We start from the raw sequence: 20,324 nt of genomic DNA, 5'->3' as shown, positions 1-20,324 counted from the left end.
TCGCATCCCCCATCTGGTCCGGGTCGACGTAACCTAACGGGAGCCCGAGACATCCTGGATGCTGGATATTGGTCCATCTTGTTCCCCGAAGGGGTTTAGCTGAACTGGCGCTCAGCGGATCTGACTCGGAAGGCTTTCCTTGCAGACCGGAACCACTGCCGAGTGAGGGGCCCAGTCCAACCCCAACTTGCAGATCAGACATCACGTCAGAAGCTGGGCACAAAACGTCAGGAGTCTTGAGGTTTGTTAAAATTCATTGAACACCGGCTCAGCACCTTTTCTCTTGCGCCCATTGCTCGATCCCAGGCCAATTCGATATGGACGCGTTGACGAACACGACATTAACGGAGGTTCACGTTGCAACCAACCCACTAACGACTGTGAATGCTGCTGTTGTCTTGGTGGTCGCAACAGTCACCGCTTTGCTCTTCAGAGTGCGACGTTTTCGATCACAGGCCGCCGGGGACGCATTGGAGATCTCACAGGTATGAACGACTTTCTCCCCCTTTTTTGGCCAAAAACATGAACAGACTGAGACGATTGTCGTGATCCGCCGGAAACAGCTCTACGTGTATCCAGTCAAGGGGCTCAGGGGCTGCGAGCTGCAAGAAGCACGGGTTGGGCAACACGGCTTGGTCGGAGACCGCACATTTTCACTTCAGAAAGTTCATCGCGACAAGAACGATCCGTCCGAGAAGACGTACGAGACGCTGTTTATAGGCCGATGCCTCCAACTTGCACTGTTCGAAACTTTGGTCCATAACGAGAGTAACGAGGTGGCGGTGAAGTGGCATGGCCGCGAGACGGACTTCGGCAAAAGAGCAGCAGATGAAAAAGTCGACACAGACGACGAGATCCGATTTCCGCTATCGCCAGGACTGGAGGGCCTTGAGGAATGCGAAGTAAGCCTGCACGTTAGCCGGACAAAGGCATACGACATGGGCGATGAGCTAGCCTCCTGGTTCTCCGATCGCCTGGGGTTCGAGACACGCTTGGTCTACATTGGCGACGGGTCGCGCGCCGTCCTTGGATCCCTCGCTCCAAACAGCCGCGGAGGACTAAAGAAGGCCAAGTGGACGAGCCGTCTCCGCGCCCTGGTGCCATCCCTCGCGTTCCGGGAGGAGCGTCTTGTCTTCAACGACCTCGGGCACTACCTCGTGGTCACTGAGGCGAGCAATTCCCAGGTTTCCTCTCGTCTTGAGGGCGGTGCCGAGATGGATGTCCGGAAGTTCCGGCCCAATATCGTCGTCAAGGGCGCGTCCGCGCCGTTCGTGGAGGACTTCTGGGGCGAGCTCACATTCGAGGGCGGCGTCCGGATGCCACTGACTTCCAACTGCTACCGCTGCCAGAGCATTACCGTCGACTACGACACGGGGAAGGCGGCAGCTGACGATCGGGGCTCGGTGTGGAAGAAGTTGAACAAAGACCGCCGTGTCGATAAAGGAGCCAAGTACAGCCCGGTGTTTGGCCGCTACGGATTCTGCTTTGGGTCAGCAGTCGGGAAGACCTTGACTGTCGGAGAGAGGGCCCGGGTTACTATCGTCAACCCTGACAGGACTACTTTTGGTGATTTTGGCCGTTTAATTATCTCCGGACTTAAGAGCTTAGGCTAACAAGCTGCAGACTGACCTCATTTGACGACTTTCGGCCTTAGCCAGACAGACAAGTGAACCTAAGACAAGGTTCAGAATCGATGGATTCCCCGACAACGTCTCATCTGCCAGAAAGTGCTATCGGCCAGGTTAAATCAGAACGCCGGATGACTTTGTATAATGCAGTAGTGTTATTGGGGGCGTGGCAACCTAGCTTGTGAGCGTAGACATGCATAGTATCATAGGATTGGTGTTTGGCAAACGGTAGAAATCACCCACCCTCGAACCCCTTCCACTTCTCGGGATGTGACGAGAATGGGGGAGCGTCGAAACTCTAAGCACTTGATACAATATAATTTGACTTGTGATGTCCGCCGGCCAGCGGCGTTGGGCCAGTCGATGCAGCCGCCAAGTCCGCCTCGTCCGCAAGTCCGGTTGGTCGAATCGTCCGCGCACTTACAAATCCACCCACTGACTGACAGCAGAAGATCGTCATGTCTACCTACTCCCTGCAGTCTCAATGCGATATTACTTAGCAGCCGCTTGTGGAAGAGCCACTCTTGGGATATCCACCCTCAGCACAGCTCCGGTGATTGCCAAGCCGTTCATCCATGGCCTCGCTTTCGCATCGTGGCTCTCGCAGAGCTCTGGTGGGTGTTGGGGTTTCAAACTCAATGGGATACTCTGTCAAGTCCGCCCAAGCGAGCGGTGCATTCCCACCAAGTCCGCAAGCATAAGCATATCAAGTCGGTTGTAGCATGGTCGGACGCAGTTCGCAAGTTGCAATGGACCACTCTGTGTGAACTCTTCTAAGAATATAGACGCCTTTCGGGCTGGTTTCAAGTGCCCAGATTCGCTTTCAAAGCCCTCGTCTTGGTTATGTGCGACCACTTTGCGGTATTTTGACACCCTGTCTGGACGTTGGTGTAGCCTACACAAAATCTCGTAGCCACGGAGTTATGATTTCGTCGTCCGATATTATGCACCGTCTCACAGACAATGGACACTCTGCGAGTATATTAAGAGGGAAAGGACGCACTCTCCACGTATATCTTCTTCCGTCTCTCAGGTTACGCAGGTATTCTATCTCCTAACCCGATCAAACATTGCCAACCCTACAATCATCCTATAATCGCCATCGCCAAAATGTCCAACGTACCCTCGTCATCGGAACCTTGGTCGTTAATAGGCAAGACCGCTATTATCACCGGCGGATCTCGTGGAATCGGCAGCAGGACCGCCGCGTATTTTGTCCGCAAGGGCCTAAGCAACCTTGCAATCACATACGTTTCCAACAAAGCCGCTGCCGACAAGACGCTAGAGCACTGTCGCGAACTAGGAATTAAGAACGCCGTCGCCATCCAGGCAGACGCTACAGACAGCACAGTCGGTCCCAGGGTCATCAAGGAGGTGCTGAGCGGACTGAACGTAACCACGATCGACATCCTCGTCAACAACGCCGTCATCCCAAATGACAAGACCAGAGACCTCAAGACCCTCCAGGCCGAAGACTTCAACGAGTTGATGGTCGGCAACGTTTACTTCCCCGTCAGCCTCACCGTCGCCTTCCTTGAGCACGCACCAAAGTACGGGGGACGCGTCATCAACCTCTCAAGCATGGCCGGCAAGACAGGCAATCCCGAGGCCTTTGCGACCTACGGTGCCACGAAGGCTGCGCTCGAAAGCTTCACGCGGTCCTTCGCAGATTCCTTCTCCTTAAAAACAGGCATCACTTTTAACAGCATCTCCGTCGGACCTACGGAGACTGAAGCGTTGCAAGGCGCAAGGGAGGATTACGCCGGGGAATACATTAAGGAACAAATCAAGCTTATTACTGCGGCTCCCCGCTCTGGAAGCGTAGACGATATTGCGTACATTATTGGTTTCCTGGCGAGTGAGGAGGGACGATGGGTAAACGGTGCCTTGATCCCCGCCAACGGAGGACACAAGATGACTCTTGCTCTGTTTGGCTAAATGGGACTGGGTGCTAGGGACGCTCACTCAGATAACTAGAGTCGTATTGAGTAGAAGGATAATGTCAAACAGACTAGTTTTGCCTGGTTCAATGCCATTGTCTCGGACGAATCTGCCCGAAGTTCTGTTTTGTACGCATAGATAAGTCTCAACTCTCAACAGTTATGCTTGCGAGCGACTGGCCGACAATGCTCGACTGTGAGGTGTTAGTATTGCATGTGCATGGGAAGTCGACATGCAGATCACAGTGATTAGCACGACCCCGGCAGATCGCTCACGATGTAAACTGATTAAACTTAGGGCGGACCCCTTCCACGTGGTCGCTGCTTACGGGACCTGCTCTTACTGCTCCCCACATGATGCGCAGCGTGGATCCCCCCTAATATCGCGACTTCCGGGTGTCTCCCGATCCCGACATCCGGACCGGATGCCCGCACCGTCCCCGGACACCACCCATCCTACTTCGACTTTCGGGTTTAATATATCCTGCTTCTGGGACAGATTCTGATCAAGCTGCCGCTACAAACATGGTTTCCAGAGACACCGCATTGGCCGAACCCACCACCACCATGCAGCCTCCACCAAAGAAGCTGGTTGACATCGACCAAGTAATCGAAAACGCCACTCTGGCGGAAAAGATCTCCTTGCTTGCTGGTAAGACTTGAATCGTCGTGAGGCCCGCCGAGCCAAACAGCTCATTTTTCAACTAACACGACTACTCAACAAAGGCTCCGACTTCTGGCACTCCACCCCCCTTCCCCAATTTGATGTCCCAGCCGTCAAATGCACAGACGGGCCCAACGGCGTCCGGGGCTCGAGGTTCTTCAACCCGGTGCCTGCTCTCTGTATCCCATGTGGAAGCGGCTTGGGGGCAACCTGGAACCCCGAGCTGGTTGAAAAAGCCGGCCAGCTCCTTTCCAAGGAGTGCGACGCTAAAGGAGCTCACGTCTGGCTGGGGCCTACGGTGAACATCATCCGCTCCCCATTGAACGGCCGGGGATTCGAGTCCTTCTCGGAAGACCCGCACCTGAGTGGGATTCTCGCCGCCGCCATCATCAAGGGTGTGCAGTCCAGGGGAACGCTAGCGGCCCTCAAGCATTTCGTGGCCAATGACCAAGAGACGGACAAGATGTCGCTCGACGTTTGCATGTCGGACAGGGCCCTTCGCGAGGTCTATCTTCTGCCTTTCCAGATTGCCCTACGTGACAGCAATCCTCGGGTTCTCATGTCTTCTTACAACAAGATCGGGGGTCTACACGTCTCAGAGAATTCCAAGATTCTGCAGAATATTTTGAGAACAGAGTGGGGATTCAATGGCCTTATTATGAGTGATTGGTAAGTGTTTGACGCAAATAATTCCAGACGGCACACTGCTGATTGACCCCTCCAGGTATGGGACTTACTCATGTGAAGCAGCGCTCAATGCCGGAGTTGACATCGAGATGCCAGGCCCAAGTCGTTACCGGGAAAAGGAGGCCTTGGCTGCTGTCTTCTCCGGCAAAGTGAGTCATCATACCATCGATGAACGAGCCCGGAAAGTTTTGCAGTTCGTCAACGATGCGGCTTCGGCCCGAGTTGCAGAAGAGGAGACTACGCGCGATGTTCCCGAAGACAGAATCCTGAACCGTCGCTTGGCCGGTGAGAGCATCGTGTTGCTGAAGAACTCGGAGCACGTCCTCCCGCTGCGTCCAGAAGACTGCGACGAGGTGGCCGTCATTGGGCCAAACGCGGATCTGCCGGCGGCCTGCGGGGGGGGAAGTGCCAGTCTTCGGCCCTATTACACCAGCTCCGTGCTCAGGGGAATACAAGATTCATTACCGGCCACAAGCAAAATACACCACGAGCCCGGAGTGTTTGGCCATGTTCTACTTCCCGCTTTCACGGTGGATCACGTCTGCACCGATACAGGCGAGCCGGGAGTTACAATCGAGGTCTTCAATGAGCCGCACACAGTCAAGGACAGAAAGCCGTTCGACCGTGTCACAATACCAGACACCACTTATCAACTTATGGACTACAGACATCCCATGAAAGAAGAGACATTCTTCATGTCGATGCGCGCAGACTTTGTCCCGAAGCACACTGATACATACGAGTTTGGCTTGGCGACGTACGGAATTAGTGACCTGTTCATCAACGATGAGCTGGTCATCGACAACTCGACGGAACAGACCCCTGGCGGTATGTTTTTCGGCAAGGGCTCGGCTGAAAAGCGCGCAACGTACGAAATGAAGGCAGGAGAGCGTTATTGCCTCCGTGTTGAGGCTGGCAGCGCCTCAACATCCAAGGTCAAGGGCGGCTCACTCCTGGCCATTCCGGGGGGTGCGTGTCGTTTGGGGGGATGCCGCAAAATAAATGCCGAGGAGGGTATTCAAAGAGCTGTTGACCTGGCCAAGAGGTGCAAGTATACCTTTGTTGTAGCTGGTCTCAACGTAAGCAACCCAAGCTCTCTCTAGCGTTTTGGCATATGTCACTAACACTCTGGCCCTGAAGGCGGACTTGGAGAAGGAGGGCAAGGATAGAGAGACGATGGATATGCCCCCGCATGTCGACGAACTTATCGAAGCCGTCCTCAAAGCACAACCTAACGCCGTTGTCATTACACAAGCAGGAAACCCAGTCAGGATGCCCTGGAGACGCAACGCCAACACACTGCTACATAGCTGGTACGGCGGCAACGAAGCTGGCAATGCAGTAGCAGATGTCATCTTCGGCCGCATCAACCCCAGCGGAAAGCTGCCAATGACCTTCCCTGCACGCCTGGAAGACAACCCTGCCTTCCTTGGCTTCGGCAGCGACAACGGAAAGGTGCACTACTCTGAAGACGTGTTTGTTGGTTACAAGTGGTATGAAGCGCGGAAGATGGAAGTTGCGTTCCCATTTGGGTGAGTTGAAGTGCATGCCTGTGATTGGGAACGTCTGCTGACTGACTTGTCCGTTAAGTCATGGACTCAGTTACACCAGCTTCCAAATTTCGGATCTTCAAGTGAAGCCAAGTAGAGTCGAAGTCACTGTGAAAAACACTGGAAAGGTGGCAGGTGCAGAAGTTGTGTGCTTGTACATCAAGTACGCTACCAGGTCACCAAAGTCGCGGTTTGCTCGCCCGCTTCGCTCTCTCATGGGATTCACGAAGATATTTTTGGAACCGAGCGAGGCGAAACTTGCTACGATAGCAATCGATAGGTACTGCACGGCCGTTTGGGATGAAAAGAGGAATAGCTGGTGCTGTGAAAAGGGAACCTACACGGCTTTGGTCACGGCAGGGGAAACCAGCTTGGAGGGAAGTTTCCAGATCCAAAAAGACGTTTTCTGGAACGGACTTTGATGAGAGGTTAGAGAACATTGTATACTTCATCTCTGAGTTATGACGGTTTAATTTCACTGGGCAGGTCATCTGTGGTTTGATAGTCTTCGTACTTGGTATATTTTCTGGGCTATCTCAGAGCACACGCAGAAGATGCCTTTTCTGACAGCAACATAGACAATGCCTAACAGACGGCCGCCACATTTTGGCCCACTATACCTCAAAAGGAACCAGGATCGGGCATGTTCCAATCGTTTTGAAGAGGCATGAAGGAGTCAAGAAACAAATCCGGCTGACATTCGCCGTAGCTAGGCTCGAATCCCAGCGTCATTGTCACATCGTATGGTGCTGTAGTGCCACCAAACCCAGACTCTGAGAAGCCAAAACTGTTCGCTGTAATGTCTTGTGGCATCGGAACATACCCCTGCGGCTCATTCTCTTCCTGAACACCGGCCATTGTGAACTGTTGAGATACACCATCGTTACCACTGCCTCCAGTGTCCTGACAACTAGTTTGGTATTCCCGAGCTGTTTCTTCACCATCTTGATGGAACTTTAGCTTTCGGATCTCATCTGTTACGCTGTATTTGGAGTACACTTCTGGCACTGATCCGTGCCTGCTGCCCCGGACACCGGATCGCTGTGATCCAGACGCATCCGAATCAGACCCCGGCTGTTCCGTATCCCAACTCGATCTCAGGGGGCTCGAGTCCCCCGAGCCACGCTTCGCGTCATGGATCAGGTCGAAGATTCCGCCCTGCAGGAGCTTCGTGGTCGGGTAGAGCTCGGCTGGGGTCTCGAGAATATCCGAGCACGACTTGAGCTTGGCTATCAGGACGTCCCTGGGAAGGTTGGCGAACTGCGCTGAGCCAAGCCGTGAGATGACACGGGCGGAGTGGAAAGTGCACATCACGAGGGCCGGATCGGTGATGAAGATGTCTCTGCCCATCTCGGTTACCGTGGCCATGATGTTCGCAACAGCCAGGGCGTGCTCGAGACACTGGTTCCGACAGTAGGCGACGAAATCTGCAGGTAGACATCGTAACTCTTCGAGAGGGAGGCCCTCCCGGAGACCAGGTATCGTGAATCGATACATGTCACACTGACATTGGTGCCACCAGGTATGGAACATGACGTATGGGGTACGCTGAGGAGTGTACGCTCGAAGAAAGAGGTTCTTCTTATCGAAAGTAAACTGCGGAGGCAGAGACCGACGGAGGGCATCTAATTCGCCGACGAGCCCCTTAAGCAATGTAATACACTCTACCAGAGGCTTCTGTCGGTGAGTTATGGTATGAGACAACCTGAAGCGATGGTTAGTCGACAGAGGACCTGTCGCATGGACAGAGAGGTTCTCTCACCTCTGGATTCGGTCGCGAATGTCGAGAACGCGGACGTTGTAAGCCATGAGGCCCAAATCTGTGCCGTTTTGTGTCCTCGAAGGCTTCAGCGGCTCTGTCGTGACGGGGATGTCTAGCGTGAACGAGTTCTCGTTGCAAGGGAGCTGTAGGTGTATCGTGTCCTTGGAGCAGCCAGTAAACTCCGCTCTTCCGCTTGAGTAAAGCGTTTCCATCGTGAAGATTGCCCACATTAGGCGTCTGCGCCGTTCTTGTGTAAGGAAACTCAGACGGCTATCCTCGTAGTTGAGCCGCATCATGAAAGCTAACCTCGCCGCGAGGCATGCTGATACTAGCATCTTACTGAAGCGACGCGCAATAATGTGATCCAATGTGGTGAGCATCAGAGCCTCGATATCTGACATGGAGGGCTCGCTCAATCGCATGAGAAGCTGCATCTCCGACTCTTGAATCCACCGCGTTGCTTGTCGTAGGCGTGCCGTGTCGCCCGAGGCGATGTAGCGTGCAGTTAGACCGCACATTGCCTTCAGAAGGCGAGGGTTGTGGGTGCCTTGCGCCCAGCTTTGGCAGAAGGTTGCCTTGTGAACAAAGGCATAACAGGGTATCGGATACACGAAATCGAAGAACGCGTCAATATGCTGCTTGACTATTGTCTTGTTCGCGCTCAGCTCACTGGAACAGTGTCAGCGTGTATGGCTTTGCCAAATCTCATGCTGAACCTACAAGCCGAGCGATGAGGCCGGTGAGGCTGTAGCTGAGACATCGCGGTTGATGGTCCGATTCTGATAGTCTTCGTTTCTTTCCGAGTTGCTTCTCAACCGGTCAGGCAACTGGACACAGTAATTCGAAGTTGACGTCTTCGACGCCTTCGACGACGATGACGACGACGATTTGGACGGGTCGGGATATTGACAGTCAAATCCCCGATGCGAGCACCGGCGACATGATGGCTGCGTCCCGCAACACTTGGTTTTCTTGTCCCTACATTGGATGCAAGCAGTGCGTACACGGCGCTTCTCCAACCTCAGATGGCTCGAGTCGCTGCTTGGCGTACGAGGAGTTCCATTATCAAGAACTTGGTCCGGGACTGCGAATGAGCACTGGAACTTGAGACGACGGCAGTTCTCGCAACCTCCAGCTGTACTGTCACACCGGACCTATCGGCCTCGGGTTAGGAGATCCCTCTTCATCGGAAGCGAGACCATCGGGGATGCAGTCGCCAACTCACCTTTCGGTTACGGCACTGGAAACATATCTGCAGTCCTTTCCGGGGCCGACCCAATGATCGGGACGGAGCGCCGGTCGTCTCCATTGTCTTAGTCTAACCCGCAGTGTCTCGATCAAAAAGAGTAAAAAGCCTGGAGGGGTCGGGGAACGGTTGGAAGTCGGGGGACAGGTGAGAGGGCTTTTCGTCCGCCCGACTCCCGTGACATTTTTCGCATTCTGCTCTCCGCCCGACTTCCGAACCTGCCACCCTAGTCGAAGTCAACCCCCGGAGAGACAGCCGTGGAGGGGGGGTTCCATCCACAGGGATTCTCGTTCTGGACTCCAACTAAAGCGCTCCCATCGCCGCGTGGCTTCTCCATCCTCCACTCATCTCCAGGAATCCGTTTCCTTAGCGCCTGGAATGGGCTGCTTCCCCGGTGTGTATCACAAATTGGGGAAGCCTTCTCCGCCATGTGGTCGTGTGTTTGTGTGTTTGTTCGTCCCGAGTCTCCTCTGATCGGACGACTTTTCTCGCAAGCAAAAAGGGGGCATTAGCTTTGAGCCCAAGATGGCTTTGTCTCCACTCGACAAGGGACAACGTAGTAACGTAATATCGACGAGCCGTTGGGCTTGATTTTTGCAGGCGCGTCTGATTACTTAAGGATAAGAAAGAGAATGCATCACGAAACCTGCCCAGACAGAGGATCGTGTTCTCGGAGGCAAGAGTCGAGTGTTCCCTAGACAGCCCAAGCAGACGCATACACCATGGCGCCGAACAGGATCCTGAAGCACTTCAACAGCACCCTGGCTGCGGCCTTTACCGTCATCGCCATTTCAACCTTCAACTACGGCTTCGACAATGCGGGATACTCGACCACGCAGGCCATGGACGCGTTCCAGCGCCAGTTTGGCGACCAGAATCCCACGACCGGCAAGTGGAAGCTGCCCACCGGCTGGCTGGCGCTCTTCAATAGTCTCAACTACATCGGGTTCGCGGCCGGTGTCATCATCGGCAGTCTCGTCAGCGCCCGCTGGGGCCGCCGGTGGTGCATGTTCGCGATGAGCGCCTGGGCCGTGATCCCAGCGACGATTGCCGTGACGTCCAACACCCGCGAGCAGATTATGGCCGCTCGTATCCTCAACTGTATGACTCATGGGCTCTACAGTCGTCCGGCTGTTGCGTTACTGACGTGTTTCACAAAGACATTTACGTTGGTATGGAACTGGCCGTTGTTCCCGTGTACCAGTCCGAGATCGTGCCATCCGAAATCCGTGGCTTCGCCGTCGGATCGTACCAATTTAGTCTCATGGTAGGTTTTGGATAGGCCTTTGCTTGCTAGTTACCCGAGCATGGCTGACACAGTCACTACACAGTTCGGTACGCTTATCGTCAACTCTGTCTGTAGAGGCACCAGCACATTGGAAGGAAACGCCTCCTGGCGGATCCCCATGGGCTTGTTCTACGTGATTCCCGTTATCGTCATGGGCCTGATCTTCTTCATCCCTGAGGTAAGTTACTTCAACTATGCCATTGCTTGGATGTGCACTAACAGAAATTAAAGTCGCCGCGGTGGCTATTGACCCAGGATAGAGTCGAGGAGGCCCAGGTATCTCTCAAGAAGCTCCGAGCCGGAACCATTTCCGACGCCGAAATCGAGGAGCAATTCGCATCCCTGCAGTACGCGTTGAAGCAGGAAGTCGAGCAAGGAAACTACATGGAATTGTTCAAGGGGATCAACTTGAAGAGAACGGCCATCGTGGTGATGATGAACTTTCTTCAGCAAGCCACGGGACAAGCCTTCGCCTCCACCTACGGAGCCATCTTCATCAAGGACATCGGCACCGTCAACCCCTTCACGATGACCATCATCAACGCCATTGTGAACCTGTGCATGGTATTTGTTGGGTTGTATCTGAACGACCGTGTGGGACGCCGGTACGTAAACACACCTTGAAACAACCTCCCATTGATATGGCTCTCGGAGTGACTGATCTTGCCATTTCGCAGCCCCCTGCTTCTTATCGGAGCCGTCTGGCAGTTTGCAGCCATTGTGACGATGGGTTCTTTGGGCACCGTGGTAGATCCATCGTTTGCGGTCAAGACCAGCATTGTCGCCATGCTGACAGTCTTTGCTGCCGGTTACGTATTTGCATGGGTAATTTGTCATTAATCACTGAAATCTGGGAACATCTCACTGACAAATGGCCAGGCACCTCTCAACTACGTCGTCACGACCGAAATCCCTGCCCTCCGACTCCGCGATGCGTCCCAACGAACGGCCTCCATGGTCAACGTTCTGGCCAACTTCTTAGTCAACTTCAGCATCCCCTATTTGCTCTATACGCCAGGTGCAGGCCTAGGATCCAAAGTCGGGTTCATTTTTGCAGGCATCCTGGTCTTCGCGCTTGTCTTCACTTGGTTCTGCATCCCCGAATGCAAGGGCAAGTCCCTCGAGCAGATCGACCGGATGTTCAACGAGGGCATCCCTCTCCGAAATTTCGGCAAATACAAGCCTGAAGACGTATTTCAGGACTCGACAGAGGATGGCGAGAAGGGTGGCGTGGTTGTCATGGCACGGCACGAGGAGAAGGCGTAACGCCCATCGAATTGCTGCATGTATCAGCCACCTGGTGGTGGTCCGTCCTAGTCTCGATTTACTCAAGGAATGTTGCTCGTCCCGTCTCCTCATCAAGCGTTTTGCAGTGAACTGCCAGTGAACTGCGTCCAAGAACCCATAATATCGAGATGAATCCTAACGCGAAAGTGTGCATCATGGCCATACACTACGGTTCGTCCATGATGTAACTATTACACCGTCTCCATGAAATTGAACGCCTGTCCAACAAGCCTCGTCTCTAGCTACTACGCATACTCTCTCCTACTTGGTATTCTTTCCTCCACTGCAGTTCGCCGATCCTCTGTCCCCGAATACGATCGCATTCGTCCACCTGGTATTTGTTTCCCCACTAGGTCTCGGCAAACTTGCAACTATACTTAGCCAAGTCTATTCTTCTAGCCGTGTCATGTTCAACCATCTTTAGCAGAGAGTACTTGAACTTAGCGTGTTACGATCAGACACGTAGCCAGTTCCGTTAAGTTACAAAAGAACAATTGCAGGTCAACTATTCTGGAAAGTTTGTCAAATCTGTCGTGTTTGTCGTGTTTGCCAAGTTTGTCATGTTTGTCAAGTCTGTCGTGTTTGCCAAATTTGAAGTTTGCTAGTTTTGTCGTGTTTGTCATTTCATTCAGGTTTGGTAATTCCAAATTTTACGTGCAGACATTGGAATGGCCCGAGAGGGATACGCCCACTCCGCAGAACGTTGGATAGGAGAGAGGTAGGATCCGTATCAATTCTAATGACCGAGTCCAGCATTGAGTTGTCACAAACAAAGGGCCATGCATGCAGCCTCGTGTTCATGGCATTTCCTGCATGGTTATGGGATACTTGGCTATCGATGGACAAAACAGCTGTAACTCGCTGGTCCTCGTCATATACCGTAGAAATTTACATTGTTGGACAGCAGTCTATGTAGACACACAGTTTCGGGACTCTCCTGTTTCATTCTTTCTTGTTGCGAAACACACCTTACTGCGATTGAACTACCCAAATGACCTCATAAAAATCGGCATTAACCAGATGTTATGAATGCCGTGTTTCGGAGTGACTCAGCAACGTTCAAACTAGATCGTAGCTTCAGCCTCTATGATACTGTGGACTGCAGATTCCAGGGTCCAGATCCGGACAACCCGTAGACCGACCGACTCAAGCAAGGCTCGCCAGTGCCCTTCCGACCGCTCCTGGCCAGCCACCATTGCCATCATCTGGAAATCGAATGCGGTGGCTTGTGGATGAGCAAGGCTTTCTGGCACAACATGGTCATGTATAAGAAGCTTGCTGAAGCCTGGTTTCATAGCATTTCTCTGCATCGTAAGAATCGTTCGGGCTGATTCATCAGACCAGTCGTGTAGGATGGAGTGCATGAAGTACGCTCGGGCACCTTAATCATGTTCAGCTTCATCGCATTGGGGTATAAGCTCTTAGGACTCACTTACCCATTACCGGTTGCGGACTGAAGAAGTCGTAAGCAATTTTGTTGATGCTCTCTGGCAGTTCAGCGCTTTGAATCACTGACTCTAGGTCCTCGAGGTATAAGAGTGAGGCTGTCTCCGGATGTGCCTTGTAGAATTTGAGAAGATCGTGGCCGGTACTTCCACCCACATCCACAAGCAATGGAAGACCGGGGTCTACTTCGAGCAGGGTATGAACAGGGAATATATCTGTCCATGCAGGCTGTTGTGCAGATATTGTCTGTTGTATGACGTTGAACTGCTGCTGCTTCTCTGGGTGTGCCTCGTAGTATGACCAAAGGTTGCCGTTCCATCCGTGAGCATACTGAAAAACCGTCTGCTCTGAGTCTTGTGGGTTCTTGTACCCAGTCTCCGCAAAGAAATCTGCCATCTTAGCAAAAAGAGGGAGGTTCACATCGTTGCTATCAACACATTCAGCCCATGAGAATCTCGCCTATCCTTTTCAAAATGAAGTCACTGGACAGGACTTACAAGCTGTGAATCAGTCCATCGAAAACTGGCGTGGTGATCGCTGAACTGAAATGCGTCTGTTTGAAGGATCCCATGGAGGTCTCCTCGATCAGATGATTCGAGGCCAGAAGGCGCAACAGTCGGTCTATCCATAAGCTTCTGGTCGCTTTGTAGACGGGTGCATTTTCTTACAAAGCAGGCCCGACTCGCAAGATCCCCCAACGACTCCTGCGAGTTGTTCACTCGTCATGGCTACTGCGCCTTTTTTTGACCATTTCTCAAATAGCTGTAAGTCCTTGCAAATTTTCAGAGCAGCCCCAAGCGCAGGCTGGTTTAAGCAATTAGCAATCGAACTCAAGACTTGGAATGTCATGTTACCTGGATCATGCACAGCCTCACTAACGTTTCCCATGGCGATTCCAGTCGTGCCATCAACGCGTATACCTCCAGTAGAGCTTTCATTCGGTCTCCATCGTTCTCAAACGACTGAGAATTTATACCGCGTATTTCTTGAAGGAAAAACTTTGCTGCGCCTTTCCCCTCATCTTCAAGATCTGCTGACATATTGTGCACTCTTCAAAAGGTCTTTGTTTGGATTCTGTTCTTCGATGGGAGTATCTATTGCTAGGTAAGATTGCGTTCTATTCTAGCATCATACCGCGAAGTCGATTGAGATAGTCAAACACCGACTGTGAATGGGAGGTGCTTAGGTGAGTTGATGGCTGTAACGTAGATCAAACATGTATGCAGTGGGGGCTCTTTTGTGGCTTCTAACTCAGATGACACGGGTCATTCTGGTCCCCGGAACAATTATAAGCCGCCTCACAGTTTGGGCTCGACATTGAGACCCTGTCGTGGGAATGGTCGAATTTTGTTGTGATCGGAGTCATGTCATGTAGTGTTACTTAGTCATGATGGCAACAAGATTGAACTATAAGTTTACGTATAGGAACTTGAACGAAACAAAACCGGATGTTCATGATTATTCGTCATTCAAGCACGTAAGCGCAAATCACGTATCTGGGGCTTCAGTATCCTTTGTCACGTTGCACATGCCTCAACATTCATAAACCTGATGAGAGATGCCACCCTGACGGTCTAGAGCACCCAAACAAATGTCATGAGACTAGCCGCCACCACTTGAGCACAAACAATGATGCACACATTGCTGCGCGTCTGCTTCGTCTGATATCTTTCAGATGAACGAGTAATGATTGAATCTGGAATCAAGATATGGCCCGTGTTTCTGTGTTCGACTCAACAAAAAGTGAGTGGTATAGAAACAGTGTCTTATGACAAGATATTGTGACTCCTACTCACCTCCAGAAGCGCCATCGAACATAGTGGAGTCTCTCAATCCTTCGTTTCTGAAGGTGAAAGCGGGACGAGGGTTGAATTCACAGGTCACTCCTCTGGCCTGTGCCGAACTGGCATTCCAGATTGGTATCTGTGGCTGCATCGACTCATCGTTGGTAGTTGTTACCGTGGGATAATGAACCTGCTTTAAGGTGGAGAGACTAAACAACAGATATAATAGCATTCCAATCAGTTATGTTTGAAAGTATTAGGAGTATTTTCCCACTTTTCCCGTGTATTCCATTTCGAGCAGCTTCAGCCGTTTATGAAAGCTGTCGCACCTTTCCCCTGTCACTCGGAGCCATTCATTACTTCAATCTATAACGGTCACTCGGTCAGACTCCATTGAAATGATCCCGTTCGAAAGCCAGAGTGGCAAGATTTTCCCCCACTCTCATGACTGGATAGGGCTGGGCTTATGTCTAATACTTAGATGAGAAGGTCTAGGCGCTCAGAGCTTGGCGACATGGCCGAACTCCTGGTCTATCACACTGGTCTTTGCGTCTTTTCTTTTCCACCGTTGTATATCAGACGGCGAGGAACCCCTGCTCTTTGAAAATTTACCTTCTCGATGTTGAGAACGAAAACGAAATGGTGGAGGCTATCTTTCAAGTCAAGCGCGAAACACCCCGAGATCTAGACTCTAGATTCGGGGATTCAGTATCGTCCGAGCCCGACGATGACACGTATGATCGGGAGATAGATCAAAAGCCGTATTGCGTCCTCTCCACATTCAGATCGATTCTATCCTAGTTGATATAGAAGACACAAATGGCTCCCTCGTTCTCCACTTCTCGCGTAATGCTACTCACATCGAACACACCAATCCACTGAATGACCCGTTGACCCCTTCTTTGGCGCGATTTCTAATCAACCATCATCTTGTATGTCCTTTGAGGCGCCGTTTCAGTTCCTCCGTCACGAGTCAAGATGATATCGATTTGGAGCGTCTCGCATCTTGGAGACCATACAGGTGTTGAAGCAGCCTGAGCAGCTTTGGAGGATGACGCTCTCCTATTCATGTATCCGAAACAGTGGTAAGTTCTATTCAAGCTCTCACCACAACTATAATCTGCAACAGAAGACCTTGAAAATCCATGCTGGCTGATTAGAAATGTAGATACTGGGAGAGCAACTACTTGACAAATGCAGCTTGACTCGGGTCATTGAAGTCAAGACGTAAAGAGCCAGACGGTGGTTCATTCTCATTTGCTCTACTTCTTTCCCAAAAGCTCTGGGAACCAAAATGACGAAATCCAGTCCAGAAGATGCCGATCCATATAGCATGAGACAGAGAACGTTTCCCCGTTTCCACCTCTGTCTCGACTGATGACAGACGCTGCATACCTAAGCATGTTCATCGCTGAAAGCTGTCACATACGACCATACCCACTGGAGAACTCGGGATCCCGTCCGCTCTCCCATAGATAAGCCAGTGAGGGCCGGATTAGTAGTTGGGTCGGTGACGACCAGCGAATACCTGGTGTTGTATGTTTTTGACTTTTTCTGTTGGTGTCTGTTGATGCAAAATATGGGGTGAACGAGCGGAGTCGGACGGGTCGAACCGCACTTCTTTTGTTGGCAGATGACGCAAATACATACAATGGATAAATAAGCCTGGACTACTCGATCAAAAGCAATCAGCGTTGAAACACCTGGGGCGAAGGACATGTGGGATTCCGGCTTCGATGATGAGTTAGGAAATACCTTGCGGCATCTCTTCCCGAATACGCGAAACTAACTAAATATGAAATAGTATGGATTCAGGTTCGCCACGGGAAAGGGGAAAGATTTGAGGCGATAACCACAAGAGGGGAAGCTTTAATGTTGAGGCAATTGTGGCAGTGAAGCTACCTGCGAGTACGACGGTACCCAGGTTGAATCATGGTGGCTGAGTCAGTCAAAACTCCACGGTTCGTGTTCGGCACAAATAGGCTGTCTAAAGAATGTTTATAGTTGATGAAGCTATAATACAGAAAAGTTTTGGAATGCTACAAACGAGCCCTGCAGCTCGTCTCCTGGATGATACATCGGACCAGCCGCCACGACTGAACCTGGAAGAACCTCGTAACCAAGAGAGTCGCCACAGGCAAAACTTTTGACCCCACCCCAGCCACCTTGGCTTGAAGCCACGACCTGTTCCTGTTGTTGAATAGGGGAAGTCAGCTGTGACGAGGGGTCCGGTGCCGGTGTATCATGGATGGTGATCTGTCTTGGTGTAGCATCTTGGAAGCCAGTCCACACCGGCAGCGGCCTCTGTGACATGTGATTGGTTGCTGCAAATGAATATGACTGGTTCAGAGACATGCTGTCCGAGAACGATCTGGAGTGGCCCAGACTGTGGGCTGCTGAATTGGCGATGCTTGGCCTTGGCGGTGCGAAGGGTAATTTGGAAACACCATGGTTTTGAGTTGCATTCCACGCTCCGGCTGAGTATGTCATCTTTGCGGCATTTTCATCTGGAGATCCTGGTGGCTGCGAGTACGTAGGGGTAACAGCGGACGATTCGACGGCATGGAATCCTTGGACCTTTTGGCGGAGTTCGACGGAGTATCGGCGAAAGAACCTGTTCGACTGGGGCGGGTTGTAGCCAGCTACATCACTCCGCAGCAAGCGGGCATGCTCCTTGGTGAGATCGTCGAGACGCTGCTTGAAGAGACGCGCTGATTCAAACTCATTGCTCATAGCAGAGAGCTGCTGAATGCCCTTGCTGAGAAGCTCAGAAGAGGTGGCGAAGGATTCTGCCGCCATCGGAGAACTGGCAAAGGAGGGAAGCCCAATGCCCAAGCCTTGATGATTGTGATCATTGGCGTAATAGTGAACTCCATGAGAGTGAATTGTCCCGGCTGTGAAGATGCAATAAGATACGAAGGGTGGCAGATGCAAAGCTTTGGTCTGAAAACTCTGATCAACCAGCTCGATGATTGCCGTTGCGTGACGGAATGCCATCTCTATGGCCTCGGACATCCAGTGCTGTGTCATCATTGCCCCTACCGGCTTGCCGAGACGCAACGGCAGAAGGGGGCGATGAAGAAGACAGTAAATCAAGTGATAAATCACCCGACACTCAAGCAGGACGTTTGCCTCGGGGCCGTCAAGCAGTTGGTGTGGGTAATCGGGATTGCGACTAATGTCGGCTGCCCAGAGGTCCAGATCATGTCGGATCTTGTGTCGGTGGCCGTATGCATCTTGCGTCGTAGGATCTGTAATGAGCAGATATCTGTTGGTGTCCGAAAGGATTTGAGCAACCCAAACAAGCTTTTGGAGCCCATAACTCTTGTCTTTGTCCAAAAGTTGTTCAGTGTCGGTCGTAGAGGTGTAGTCATTCTTGGACTGCCATACAGATTGAGATTGCTGATTAGAAAACGGAATGGTTGCCTTGACTATGGCATCATCGATCAAAGAGGGCCGCTCGAGCCATGTTGCCACGAAAACATTCATGACATAACAAGTCCAAAAGAGCCGCTTTCTCAGCTTATTTTCTGGTGCGCTATGATCCTCGTTTTCTTCTGCGCATTGATACAGCTCAAGTGCCATAACTGTGCTGACTGCATGAGCTATTGGAACAGGTTAGCAGGTACGCACTTTTGATGAACGGGGGATTCCAAACTCACAGAGAACATTGTACGCTCTGCTTCCGTTGCCCATGGCCGCAAATGCTGTCACTAGTAAGAGAAGCGCTTGACAACTGTCGAGTGAGACATTGGCATTTTCCAGTTCTTTTTGGGCCCACGAAGCATAGGTCTCCGCGGAAACATAACTACTTGGTCCTTTGCCTGGCTGTTCTGAATATCTGCTAATCTGTGAGCTTTGGGTCCATATGTTTATGGAATCTCATGCAATTACCTCGTTGCAACGGCACAGAGAGCATACAGCACTGGTTTGGGAAGCTGATTGTCTTTAAGTTTCTGCTTCGTCACCTCTTCGTCCAGAATCTCATAGGGATTGCGGTGGAAGTATGTGAAGTAGATGTCAACCAGACCCTCGGCATTGATGACAGATGGGAAGTCCCTAAATTTGCATTAGCCACGGTGTAATGTTAATGAAGTGCCCATGTCAAATAACATACGAATTCATTTTAAAGCCACCTTCATGGAAAGGGCTGCAAGGAGACACTTCAGACGATGCAGAGCCGCAAGTGTCGAAGCTCGCGTTGTTGTAGGAATGGAACCCATTTACATCGGTGTTGATAACATTCGATCCAGGTGGCGTTGGTGTCTTCTCTGCCTTGAGGAGTTCTTCGAGACCATCGATTCGCTTTATCAAAGCGCTGAGAGATTCCTTCTTTGGTCCTCGCTTCTTGGGAACACCCTCTGTGGCTTGGGTTAGACCCCTCATACATAAGGACGTCACCTAGAGGAAAAGGAGACATACCATAGAAGCACGACCTTTGATAGAGTTGACATACTCCACACGCAGGTAACGCTCTGTCACATTTGATCTACGCACATGCAGGACGTCGATCAGAAAACATGCTTGTTTTCAACGGTGGAATCACTTACCTTGCGAATCTGACATGGCTTGCAGTTCATAACGCCCCGAGTTGATGACTTAGGGGCCGGACTGTTTTGGGGACTTTGCGATTTCTTCGTGCCCGACATGTTCGCAATGCTCGGAATCACTGTTCTGAAAGATATGCGTTGATCGCCACTTCACTCTGATTGCTCTAAGGGGGGGGTGACATTGTTAATATTAAGTGCGGTCGATGTTTAGATTTGCAAGCCCGTTCCAAACATCACTTCCAAGCCGATTGGAAGCCCTGTTCGTCATGGGTCATGTCCCGGCTTCTGCATTTCCGGGTGGGACTCCTGTTTTATCGAGCCTTGTACTGGTCTCTATCATACTCCTTCAATGTGATACTCAACCCCTCGCTGTGATACTGGTTCCATATGGAGAAAACCTCAGATGAGCTTTCTGTCTCCCCCTGACCATTCCCCGCTGAAACTGCCTTCACACCACAGGCTGGTGGGGGTGGGCTTGGAAAACAAACATGT

At 51.6% G+C, this 20,324-nt stretch overlaps 7 protein-coding genes across 7 annotated transcripts; 4 read left to right on the top strand and 3 right to left on the bottom strand.

The window, feature by feature from the left end:
• The first annotated feature begins 199 nt into the window (after positions 1 to 199).
• Positions 200 to 1,954, top strand: CDEST_09413 (Putative molybdenum cofactor sulfurase, pyruvate kinase-like, insert domain superfamily). The gene is made up of 3 exons (XM_062925572.1): positions 200 to 485; positions 564 to 1,566; positions 1,624 to 1,954. The coding sequence occupies exons 1-3, from the start codon at positions 318 to 320 to the stop codon at positions 1,626 to 1,628; spliced, it is 1,176 nt and encodes a 391-aa protein (XP_062781623.1). The 5' UTR covers positions 200 to 317; the 3' UTR covers positions 1,629 to 1,954.
• A 784-nt stretch (positions 1,955 to 2,738) lies between these two features.
• Positions 2,739 to 3,566, top strand: CDEST_09412 (Putative short-chain dehydrogenase/reductase SDR, NAD(P)-binding domain superfamily; the record flags this gene model as incomplete). Its single annotated transcript, XM_062925571.1, has 1 exon — positions 2,739 to 3,566. The coding sequence occupies one exon, from the start codon at positions 2,739 to 2,741 to the stop codon at positions 3,564 to 3,566; it is 828 nt and encodes a 275-aa protein (XP_062781622.1).
• Positions 3,567 to 4,093: 527 nt separating this feature from the next.
• On the top strand, positions 4,094 to 6,891 carry CDEST_09411 (Putative glycoside hydrolase, family 3, glycoside hydrolase family 3 domain, immunoglobulin; the record flags this gene model as incomplete). Its single annotated transcript, XM_062925570.1, has 5 exons — positions 4,094 to 4,220; positions 4,295 to 4,901; positions 4,957 to 5,998; positions 6,060 to 6,451; positions 6,510 to 6,891. 5 exons carry the CDS (start codon positions 4,094 to 4,096, stop codon positions 6,889 to 6,891), a joined length of 2,550 nt encoding a protein of 849 aa, XP_062781621.1.
• A 77-nt stretch (positions 6,892 to 6,968) lies between these two features.
• On the bottom strand, positions 6,969 to 9,568 carry CDEST_09410 (uncharacterized protein). Its single transcript, XM_062925569.1, has 4 exons — positions 9,457 to 9,568; positions 8,952 to 9,385; positions 8,232 to 8,900; positions 6,969 to 8,174 (listed from the first exon to the last, which is right to left on the bottom strand). Exons 1-4 carry the CDS (start codon positions 9,538 to 9,540, stop codon positions 7,091 to 7,093), a joined length of 2,271 nt encoding a protein of 756 aa, XP_062781620.1. The 5' UTR covers positions 9,541 to 9,568; the 3' UTR covers positions 6,969 to 7,090.
• Positions 9,569 to 9,894: 326 nt separating this feature from the next.
• On the top strand, positions 9,895 to 12,197 carry CDEST_09409 (Putative major facilitator, sugar transporter, major facilitator superfamily). The gene is made up of 6 exons (XM_062925568.1): positions 9,895 to 10,578; positions 10,638 to 10,744; positions 10,809 to 10,943; positions 10,997 to 11,370; positions 11,443 to 11,590; positions 11,645 to 12,197. Exons 1-6 carry the CDS (start codon positions 10,200 to 10,202, stop codon positions 12,029 to 12,031), a joined length of 1,530 nt encoding a protein of 509 aa, XP_062781619.1. The 5' UTR covers positions 9,895 to 10,199; the 3' UTR covers positions 12,032 to 12,197.
• A 919-nt stretch (positions 12,198 to 13,116) lies between these two features.
• Positions 13,117 to 14,538, bottom strand: CDEST_09408 (Putative O-methyltransferase domain, S-adenosyl-L-methionine-dependent methyltransferase superfamily; the record flags this gene model as incomplete). The annotated part of the gene is made up of 5 exons (XM_062925567.1): positions 13,117 to 13,433; positions 13,489 to 13,925; positions 13,996 to 14,119; positions 14,167 to 14,302; positions 14,353 to 14,538. 5 exons carry the CDS (start codon positions 14,536 to 14,538, stop codon positions 13,117 to 13,119), a joined length of 1,200 nt encoding a protein of 399 aa, XP_062781618.1.
• Positions 14,539 to 17,295: 2,757 nt separating this feature from the next.
• On the bottom strand, positions 17,296 to 19,931 carry CDEST_09407 (uncharacterized protein; the record flags this gene model as incomplete). The annotated part of the gene is made up of 6 exons (XM_062925566.1): positions 17,296 to 18,887; positions 18,945 to 19,123; positions 19,177 to 19,341; positions 19,400 to 19,643; positions 19,705 to 19,771; positions 19,833 to 19,931. The coding sequence occupies 6 exons, from the start codon at positions 19,929 to 19,931 to the stop codon at positions 17,296 to 17,298; spliced, it is 2,346 nt and encodes a 781-aa protein (XP_062781617.1).
• Between the last annotated feature and the right edge of the window lie 393 nt (positions 19,932 to 20,324).

Source organism: Colletotrichum destructivum, chromosome 6, assembly GCF_034447905.1.
Source record: "Colletotrichum destructivum chromosome 6, complete sequence".
Classification (NCBI taxonomy): Eukaryota; Fungi; Ascomycota; class Sordariomycetes; order Glomerellales; family Glomerellaceae; genus Colletotrichum; species Colletotrichum destructivum.
The sequence above is the reverse complement of the archived record's forward strand: the minus strand, read 5'-3'. Positions and strand labels throughout refer to the sequence as shown.